Source organism: Hemibagrus wyckioides, linkage group LG28, assembly GCF_019097595.1.
Source record: "Hemibagrus wyckioides isolate EC202008001 linkage group LG28, SWU_Hwy_1.0, whole genome shotgun sequence".
Taxonomy (NCBI): Eukaryota; Metazoa; Chordata; class Actinopteri; order Siluriformes; family Bagridae; genus Hemibagrus; species Hemibagrus wyckioides.
Genome location: NC_080737.1, coordinates 19,841,377 through 19,852,023, shown reverse-complemented (window position 1 = coordinate 19,852,023; position 10,647 = coordinate 19,841,377). Strand labels below are relative to the sequence as shown.

General features: G+C 41.3%; 1 protein-coding gene across 5 annotated transcripts; it reads right to left on the bottom strand.

Moving 5' to 3' along the window:
* Positions 1-2,110: 2,110 nt before the first annotated feature.
* On the bottom strand, positions 2,111-6,633 carry tnfsf13 (TNF superfamily member 13). Of its 5 annotated transcripts, none has more exons than XM_058382559.1 (7): positions 6,280-6,633; positions 5,948-6,121; positions 4,934-5,015; positions 4,445-4,495; positions 4,036-4,365; positions 2,708-2,835; positions 2,114-2,537 (listed from the first exon to the last, which is right to left on the bottom strand). In XM_058382559.1, the coding sequence occupies exons 2-6, from the start codon at positions 6,092-6,094 to the stop codon at positions 2,726-2,728; spliced, it is 720 nt and encodes a 239-aa protein (XP_058238542.1). In that variant the 5' UTR covers positions 6,095-6,121; positions 6,280-6,633; the 3' UTR covers positions 2,114-2,537; positions 2,708-2,725. The 5 variants fall into 5 exon arrangements, with proteins under 5 accessions (XP_058238540.1, XP_058238542.1, XP_058238541.1 ...); XM_058382560.1 differs by having other exon boundaries at positions 2,134-2,537; positions 4,036-4,174; positions 4,247-4,365; positions 5,948-6,631; XM_058382561.1 differs by having other exon boundaries at positions 2,138-2,537; positions 4,036-4,174; positions 4,247-4,365; positions 4,445-4,492; positions 5,948-6,630.
* Between the last annotated feature and the right edge of the window lie 4,014 nt (positions 6,634-10,647).

Below are 10,647 nucleotides of genomic sequence, written 5' to 3'. Positions count from 1 at the left end.
CTCTGCACTACTCTGTACACACAATAACACTCACTGTACATCTTTCTGTACATCCTTGTGTGCACACTGCACTGACACTGTACTCCCTGATATTCCTGTTCAACTGTTCAACTGGACATTTATATTTGCCTTACATATATATATGTATATATATATAAAATCAAGCACCTAGGCATGCAGACTGTTTTTACAAACATTTGTGAAAGAATGGGTCGCTCTCAGGAGCTCAGTGAATTCCAGCGTGGAACTGTGATAGGATGCCACCTGTGCAACAAATCCAGTCGTGAAATTTCCTCGCTCCTAAATATTCCACAGTCAACTGTCAGCTGTATTATAAGAACGTGGAAGTGTTTGGGAACGACAGCAACTCAGCCACGAAGTGGTAGGCCACGTAAACTGACGGAGCGGGGTCAGCGGATGCTGAGGCGCATAGTGCAAAGAGGTCGCCAACTTTCTGCAGAGTCAATCACTACAGACCTCCAAACTTCATGTGGCCTTCAGATGAGCTCAAGAACAGTGCGCAGAGAGCTTCATGGAACGGGTTTCCATGGCCGAGCAGCTGCATCCAAGCCATACATCACCAAGTGCAATGCAAAGCGTCGGATGCAGTGGTGTAAAGCACGCCGCCACTGGACTCTAGAGCAGTGGAGACGCGTTCTCTGGAGGGACGAATCGCGCTTCTCCATCTGGCAATCTGATGGACGAGTCTGGGTTTGGCGGTTGCCAGGAGAACGGTACTTGTCTGACTGCATTGTGCCAAGTGTAAAGTTTGGTGGAGGGGGGATTATGGTGTGGGGTTGTTTTTCAGGAGCTGGGCTTGGCCCCTTAGTTCCAGTGAAAGGAACTCTGAATGCTTCAGCATACCAAGACATTTTGGACAATTCCATGCTCCCAACTTTGTGGGAACAGTTTGGAGCTGGCCCCTTCCTCTTCCAACATGACTGTGCACCAGTGACCAAAGCAAGGTCCATAAAGACATGGATGACAGAGTCTGGTGTGGATGAACTTGACTGTCCTGCACAGAGTCCTGACCTCAACCCGACAGAACACCTTTGGGATGAATTAGAGCGGAGACTGAGAGCCAGGCCTTCTCGTCCAACATCAGTGTGTGACCTCACAAATGCGCTTCTGGAAGAATGGTCAAAAATTCCCATAAACACACTCCTAAACCTTGTGGACAGCCTTCCCAGAAGAGTTGAAGCTGTTATAGCTGCAAAGGGTGGACCGACGTCATATTGAACCCTATGGATTAGGAATGGGATGTCACTTAAGTTCATATGCGAGTCAAGGCAGGTGAGCGAATACTTTTGGCAATATAGTGTTATATATATATATATTTGCATATGCATATCCGGTAACTATTAGTTTTTCACAATTATTTTGTCTTTAATTTCAACATTTAATTTTCCCTATTTTTCTCTTTATATTCTTAACTATATCCCTTTATTTTTCTTGTCCACACACAATTTTTACTCTTTTCTTTCTTCAAATGTAGGACAGTCGTAATAAGTATTTCACTACATGTCGTACTGTGTATGATTCTGTATGTGATGAATAAAATCTGAATTTGAAAACATTTTCAGGAGCTCATCCAGGACCAGTGTGGTTCAGGGTTCTGTGAGCTGAGGTTCTGGCCACTCTGAGGAACAACCAGAGAACTCAGAACTGTCTCCTGAACCCTGAGCTCAGCAAGTGACAGCCAATCAAAATGTCTTCTTTGTCTTATATCATTCTTCTTCTTATATCATTCTTCTTCTTCTTCTTCTTCTTCTTCTTCTTCTATAGTATGTGCTTTATATCATTTTTCTTCTTCTTCTTCTTCTTCTTCTTCTTCTTCTTCTTCTATAGTATGTGCTTTATATCATTTTTCTTCTTCTTCTTCTTCTTCTTCTTCACGTCCAGTATTTGCTTTCTATCACTCAACATCAGACATGTCCACTAACACTGAAAAGACGAGGTGCAGTGAAGCATTTATTATTCTGTAAACAAATCAGTCAACCTGTAACAGAATAATCACTCAAATAAAATCCTGTTTCCTTTTTATTAACTTCCTGTTAGTTACTGTCTCTACACGTCTGTAAGAATCCCACAGTTTTCCAGTCAGATTCCTGAGATTTGTATCCTGTATTTTTATTCCAGATTTGTTAACAGCGAGTCGTTTATGTGACAGATTTTGGGCTTCAGGGTTATTTATAGGTTTTACTGAAACTCACACACATTTATCTAGATTTTACAAAACAGTGTGTGATATTTTGTCAAGAGGAAATATAAAGGACACTTTCAAACATTTTATCGTTTAATAGTTTAATTGGTTTGACAAAAAAAATCGTTAGTATTAAAGAAAATAAAAAATGTACGTGATCAGACTGTGTGACTTCAGTTTATGTTGTAAAAAGATACTTTTTGCGTAAAAGATTCTGGAAGCAGGATAATTCTATGATTATATTTTGCTGTTGATTTCTTGCTGTAGTTCCCCATATGTCCACTAGGTGTCTCCATCGCCTCCAAAACGGACCAGCGGAACTGGAGTTTACGTTCTGGACAGAGATAAACATGTAGATTACCGTCAGATTACCGTCATATCCACGGGGAGTGTGTGTGTGTGTGTGTGTAATCATGTAGATGTGATTAATGATTAATGTCTTACATACTGTAAATTCTAACTAAATTCACTTGTAAACACACACACACACACACACACACATACATGTGTGAAGGCTGATACTCAGAGACTGTAGATCCCCATGAAAGTAGCTGGAGCTGAGAGGACGAGTTTAGCTGGCGCCCGTGGGACAGAAAGTTCCAGAACTGATCCTGACTCCAAGAAGTGAATGCCTGAAAGACACACACACACACACACACACAGAATTTTGGGGTTTGTGTCAGAGCTAAAGGATTATCAGGAAGTGCTTGAGTCACTGGTGTCTTTCTGCGGTACAGTTAAAGTTTAAAAAGCTGAACATGTGATAAAGGTGTGTGTTCATTCATTCATTCATTCATTCAGATGAGATATTTCAAAAGGCCTCTGTTTGCTTTGTGTGTGTGTGTGTGTGTGTGTGTGTGTGAGTGGTGGTTGTGCTCTTTAAGGCTTTATGGGGTAAAAGTCTACAGAGTAACATGAAACAGATGCAGAACCACAACACTGTTTGTGACATCACACACACCTACAACCAGCCGTGTGACGTAGACGTGTGTGTGACGTTTAGGCTGGATGTAAGTGTGTGTGTGTGTGTGTGACATCACGTGGCTGGTTGTAGGTGTGTGTGTGACATTTAGGCTGGTTGTAGGTGTGTGTGTGTGTGTGTGTGTGTGACGTCAGATGGCTGGTTGTAGGTGTGTGTGTGTGTGTGTGTGATGTCATGTCATGTCCGATCATGGTGTGTTTTTCTAAAACAGTTTTAAGAGCAGTTGTACTGGTTTATGAAGTTGTACTGGTTTATGAACAGTTGTACTGGTTTATGAAGTTGTACTGGTTTATGAACAGTTGTACTGGTTTATGAACAGTTGTACTGGTTTATGGACATTACAGTGAGGATCTGCGTTACTGTGACACTGTTAGGATTAATCTGGTTGCATTGTGGTCATCTACAGTCCAGAGACACAGGACACTTATGCTGAGCTAAACTGATTGGATGGATATTTTATTATAAACTAATCTCTGATGTTGACCTGCAGCCTGTATGAAATGACTGTTGTTTTTATTTTTGTCCTCGAAATGTGGTTCATTAGGTCAGCAAAATGACCAGTGCTCTCTGTGTGGGAGGGGCTTCCTCTCGTTCCCCTGTCAATCACAGCGACACTAGCCAATCACAGGTGAGTGTGAGCTCATGTGTGCAGCAGAGGGCTGAGTGTGTGACTCTGCAGTGTCATGTGACTCAGAGGAGGAACGTGATTGTTCTCACCTGCGCCACGTTACCTGTCTAAAATCTGTCAAATGATGAAATGTCTGGAAGTGTGTATGATGTGAGTGGACACGTGACCTGCAGCACATCGGCTTTAGGCTGTTTAGCGTGAGTGACGTGAGTGAAGCTTCACCTGCAGTGTAACACGTGTTGAGAGGCTTGCTCACGTTAGGGGACATGATCGTCATGCACTTCATCAGTTTAGTCTCCGCCCCCTTGTGGCGCTTGGTGATCACGTGACCCATCAGTGTGGCGGAATCCTCATAAAGAACCTGCAGCACAGGAACCAGGAACGAGTTCTGAACACGTCTTTGAAGATAATCTACAGAACAAATCGCACTGACCTGACTGTAAATGAAGTACAAGCCTTCGGTCACCACGGTGATGGAATCCCCGGATACCTGAAGCCCCGCCCCCTGGCTACGCCCAACAGCCCAGGACAGGACAGTCGTATCACGATCATCTGAAGAGGAGAGGAAGAAATGAGAACAGAACAGACTTTACATACAGTGAAGTGTGTGTGTGTGTGTGTGTGTGCGTACCGTATGAGTAGGTGGAGGCAGGAACCAGGTGCAGAAACATGCCATGTTCTGCTGAGAAAACACACAAACACTCAGGAATGAGACTAATGTCTGTGTGTAACAGAGTAATAATGAGAGATTGAGAGTGAGACAGGAATGGAGAGTGAAATAATGAAGGGATAGAAATTTACAGGTCAGTCAGAGAGAGAGAGAGTTAGAGCGAGACAGAGCAAGAGAGACAGAGAGAGAGAGATAGAGACAGAGAGAGAGAGAAAGACAGAAATGAAGAGTGAAATAGTGAAGGGATAGAAATGTACAAGTCAGTCAAAGAGACAGAGAGAGAGAGAGAGAGAGAGGAATGGAGAGTAGTGAAGGGATAGAAATGTACAGGTCAGACAGAGAGAAAGACAGAGAGAGAGAGATGGAGGAACAGATTTTTGACACTGTATGTGATGTGGTATGGAGATACAGACAGTACAGAAGGTTGTGTGAGCATGCAGACAAACTCACTCTGTCTCTTTCGTCTCGGTTTCCTCTGAGAGGACACGTCCCGTTTCCCTCTGCTGCTCCCACAGGCCAGCGATAACGAGGTCTGAAACACACACACACACACACACACACAGTGTTAGATGTACAACAAATTCTGGTTACTGATTATCAGATTTCGGGAAATATTTGATAAGCACGTTTACTCAAAGTTCTGAGTAAAGTGAGTCTAAAGCCCTGGTCAGTTGTACTGACGTTTTTACACGTTTCCTCTGGTAAAAATCTCATGTGTGGACAGGGAATAAATAAACACAGGGACGTGTTTCTACAAACCTGGATGAGTGTTTACCTTCAAAATCACAGAGTCAATCACAAAATAATCAGTTGGTCAAAAAACAGCAGGTTACAGACAGACAGACAGACAGACAGACAGACAGACAGACAGACAGACAGACAGACAGATAGATAGATAGATAGATAGATAGATAGATAGACGGGTGTATAAATGGATGGATGGATGATACATAAATGGATAGATTGACAGACAGGCAGATAGATAGATAGATAGATAGATAGATAGATAGATAGATAGATAGATAGATAGATAGATAGATAGATAGACGGGTGTATAAATGGATGGATGGATGATACATAAATGGATAGATTGACAGACAGGCAGATAGATAGATAGATAGATAGATAGATAGATAGATAGATAGATAGATAGATAGATAGATAGATAGATAGAAAATAGGAATGATTGCTCAGAGTTAAATCTATCAACTTTTTCTGGTTATTGGACACACACACAAACACACACATACGCATACACACAGGCTAGGAGACAGATAGACAGGGTAACAGGCAAATAGCAAGACAGACAGACTAACATGACATACAGAGAAGCTACAGACAGACAGACAGTATAACATTCTGTCTTCCTGTCTGTCTGCCTTTGTGTTTGCTAGACACACAGACTGTCACGGCAACAGACAGACAGGCAGGCAGGCAGACAGACAGGTTTCTCCACTCACCCACCCCTGGGCAGCAGTAGTAGCAGTGCAGGTTGCTGCACTCGGACCTGACGCTCTGCAGCTCGGTCAGCATCCGCCTGTGTGTGTAATGCAGGTGGAGCAGAGCCACCATCACCCCGACCACATACACCAACACACTCCACTTCAGCATGGCTCCACCGTCACACAGCTGCGCGTGCTGCCAGCGAAGACATTCAAACAACGGCATCACACTTCTGCAAAACTTCTGTTCTTGGGAAATGTCATTCTTTTTTTTCCCTTAATCCCCTGCGCTGACTTTCACTTTCGGAATGTCTACAGCAGTGTCCGAGTGGGAGTGCACTGAGGCTTACTCACCGGCCTCGTGCTCACTCAAAGATCTACTGTGAATATCAGGAAAATGACGGTCATTATCGGCGCAGAAAATGACCAACGGGGCGTGACGTCATTGCGGGGAATCCTCTGATGACAATTTCCTTTTCTTTCATTTCTTTTTTAATAACAGTTTCACAAAACGCCGCAAAATTCTACAGTATTCTATCAAACGCAGAGAAAAGCTGCAGTAACAGCGATATGTTTCAAATATCTTTATATTTACTTATTTATACATCATGATTTAAATCTATATAAACCTCCTGCCTAATATCTCTCTCCAAAACAGCTGGAGAAATTAAGGAATGAACTCCAAGAGACCTCTGAAGGTGTGCCGTGGTGTAAAGGTGATGTGTGGAGGTGGAGCCTCCGTGGATCAAACTTGTTGGTCCAGCACATCCTACATCCGGGGGGCAGATCTGAAACCTGAGGTTGAGTCAACAGCTTGATGATTTTGTCATGTTCTGTCATGTTTGTATGCTCAGTGTGTGGAAGCAGATCATCCTGAGGAGGAGGACACGGCCATGAGGGAACGCTCTTACTGTTACCATGAAGTCTGCACCAGTGTGCTACATGTCTGAATAACATCCACATAGATGAGATGACCCGAATGCTTTCTGCTGGACACTCGAGTTCTTTCACTCCCCACACACCATGTCTCCATGGAGCTGCTTTGGGTCATGCTGGACACAGCCTCTTCTTTCCAGAGAAGGGAAATTTTAATGTTGCATCACACAGAGGCATTTATACAATGATTCAGACTTGGAGAAAAAGCTCTTATGGGAGTGACTACTGTATAAATACACTTACAACTGAAAAGCTTAATAAAACCTGATAGCAGAAATAATGGGCTGACAGACACATAGATAGATAGATAGATAGATAGATAGATAGATAGATAGATAGATAGATAGATAGATAGATAGATAGATAGATCCATACTGATCTAACTTTTACTGTTATAAATATTAATTCCCAAATATCATAAACTCCAGATCAGTTTTGCTGCACCGCTACAGGGAAACTTTAATAATAATAATCAGCTTATATCCTGAAAAGAAAGCAAATGTCTGATGTGGACACAGTGGGGTCCAGATAGAAAGTTAATGGTCATCAGCATAAAGTTCCAGCTGTACAAATACCACTTAAAAGTCCAGAGAATATAAACCTGTAATTTCACCGCATTCAAATAAAATAAATATATATATATATATATATATATATATATATATAATATATATATTATATATTAATATAAATAAATAGCTAGATTAATTAGCCAATTACTAAATAATAAATAAATAAAAGGTACAATGGAAATCTTTATAGAGTTTTTTCCTTTTATTTCACAATAAATATCTAAACTTTTTTCCTCATTCACGTGTCTGAATATTTAAATACTAATTAATATGCAAATTAATAGATCCAAATTGTTTACTAACATCCCAATCTGAGATCATACGCAACAGAAGTGAAAGATGAGTTTGGGATGATGCCCTAGAAAGTGAAAATGTTTAAAATGTTATTAATTTAATGTGGAATTGATTTTAAATCACAGAATCTTAAATAAATCTTTAACCCTTTTCTTTAAAGCATGGACACATCAACAGAACAGCACTCAACATGCCTGCTAACAGAAAACAGAGGTAAAAAACAGGACAGGAAACACTAATGACTTTTCAGATGATAAACATGAAAATAAAAATAATAACAATCTGAATTTAAATCGCTGAAGAGAAAAGGAACATTCAATATTTAAATTCATGAATACGCAAAAAAAATTCTACATAATGGAAGGGAAACCCCAGAATTCTGCATGAGAAAGACACGGTGTGTCTAGATAAGGCGTGTCCAGATAAGGCATGTCCATTACGGGCGTGTCTACATAGGGCGTATCCAGACAGGGCGTGTCCCAGCTCCTCTCCGCCTCTCTGCGTGCTGTTCCTGCGACCGCAAACGACATCATGGGGTTTCCACCAGGTGCGAGATCCATCATCTCCTTACAGCCACCAAACACCTGAACACTCAGAAGACATACACCAACATGTCACATCACTTAGCGTTAGCTGGGTTGTTATCAGGCGGTCATCTCCAAACTGTGACCTTCCTGTGACCTGTTGTTGTAAACACTGTACCTGTGGGTAATCGGTGCTGGTGTTCAGGTGTGTTGGACTCCAAAGAGTCTCGGGAGAACTCCCGACATCAAAAGAGCAGCTGTTCTCTGAAGTGTAACCCAGTGTCGAGCCCCACCACTTTTCCTTCTTCATTCTGTAACCATCATCATCATCACCATCACATATCTCTCTATCTATCTCTCTCTCTCTCTCTCTCTCACTCCTCACTGCTCTATGGCGCTCTGTTTCCTCCTCAGCTCTCCGATGTGCTGTGTGACCGCAGCTGCTTGTATCTGTGCTGCGTCTCCTCTCTGTGCTCGTCCTCGCTTCTTTCTTCTGCCCATCAGCTGAGCCGGAGATGGCAGGGTGTCCACAGAGAGGTTCTCGTTCCTCCCTCCCCTCAGTCCTGTCCACACCTGCACACACACACACACGTCAGATCTTCACCTGACTCATTGACATCACCTGTAAACTGTAAATATGTTAATAAGTTAAATCATTTTCATATGAATTTCAATAAATGAATGAGGAAATGCTCTGACCATCTCAGCGGGTTCTCTGGAGAACACGGTTAATGGATCTCCACACCACGGATCGTAGCTCTCTGCCTTCCTGCTATATAAAAGACACTCCTCTATGAGTCAGGTTATAATTCCTTCTTCTGAGAGAAGTCTGCTTTACTTTCTTTAAATATCACTGAAAACTTAAAAGTAAAGAAAATGCCTTGTCTGTGTGTAAGAAAACCACAAGTATAAAAAAGGATCACCTGAAAATGTGTAAACTTGAGTTTGTTTACAAACCTGTGTTATTTATTTATTATTATTATTTACCTCGGATATCTGAGGATTTTCTCCCAGAACTCCTCACCATACTGAGAGGGTGATGGAGAGTCATGAAGCTCTCGGGCAGGGAGACACACAGTGACCGCAGAGCGCCGGTGAACTTCTCGTGATCGCCTGCAGGGGGCAGAACACACCCACTAATCACACTCAGCAGCGCTTATTCACCAAGAAAACCGTTTAACGCTACCTCGAAGTCTTAAAACGGCAACAAATAACAGCAAAACTTTAGAAAATGACAAGGTTACTTCGCAAAACTGAGGAAGTGACCGCTTTCTTCTGTTTCAGCCGGTTCAGCTTGCCGCAGCTGGAAGCCGTGTGTGGTCCCCTGCTCCCACATTGAGCTATGCTAAGCTAACTTTTAATAAACCTGACGCTAAATAGCGAAATATATATTAGCTAATCACCTCGACGATTATTTACTAAAAACTATTATATATTGCTTTACGTATATACATTTCATAATAACATATAACAATATCTTAAAAAATATGTTTCTGAACTAGTTTAAAAGGCTAACAACTAAACTTTATTATCCGTATGCTAATAGCTAGATATTAATATTTTCTTGACGGAGCTGTCCGGGTTGGGCGCGAGCTGTTACGCATGCGCAGTAGCCAGTGAATCCAGTTCAAACTGCTGAATTTTACAAATTGAATTTAGATTTAAGATTTAAAGTTTTTAAATGAACTATTTAGCCTTTCCTTGTTTCATTTTCCCTATATTTGTTGTTTTTATTCTCTTCTTTCTGTTCTGTTTTCTCTTCTCGTCGTGTATTTCGTGAAATCCGAATCTAGTTAAATTGTAGGATTTTTTTCAATAGGATTTCAATATAAAAACTTTCAATATCCGAAATATTTGTAAACGGTATTTTTTATTTAATGTGACGTGGATTTTAGTTACCGGACCTTCTGTCGCTTTAAAACGCGATGACATCATTATGGATCGAGCGGCCGGTCGGGTTGCCAGATCGAGTGTTTTAGTTGCATAGTTACCATATTTTCGATCACATGCAGTTAAAAACCACAAACCGGATTAAGCCTCATTTACTTTTCATTCAGTTATTCTTCAAATTAATATTAGGAATATCAAAGATTTAATGTGGAACTATTGTTGGAAAGTTGTAGCTACATTCAGACAAGCTACACTTATATTATATATTATAATGTACTTGTTATTTTAGTCTTTTCACTCTCCTGACACGCAGCAGCTCAGTAACTAAAAATGGACAAATATTCACATCCATCTATTAAACAAATTTACCATGGGTCACAAAGCACAGCATACATTTGTACTACTCTAGACTGTTATTGAGCGCTGACGCTTTTACAGTTAGATGTGGAAGCATTGTTTTCCCGCTGCTTCTGCACACACATTAAAATACAAAATAGAAAGTCTGG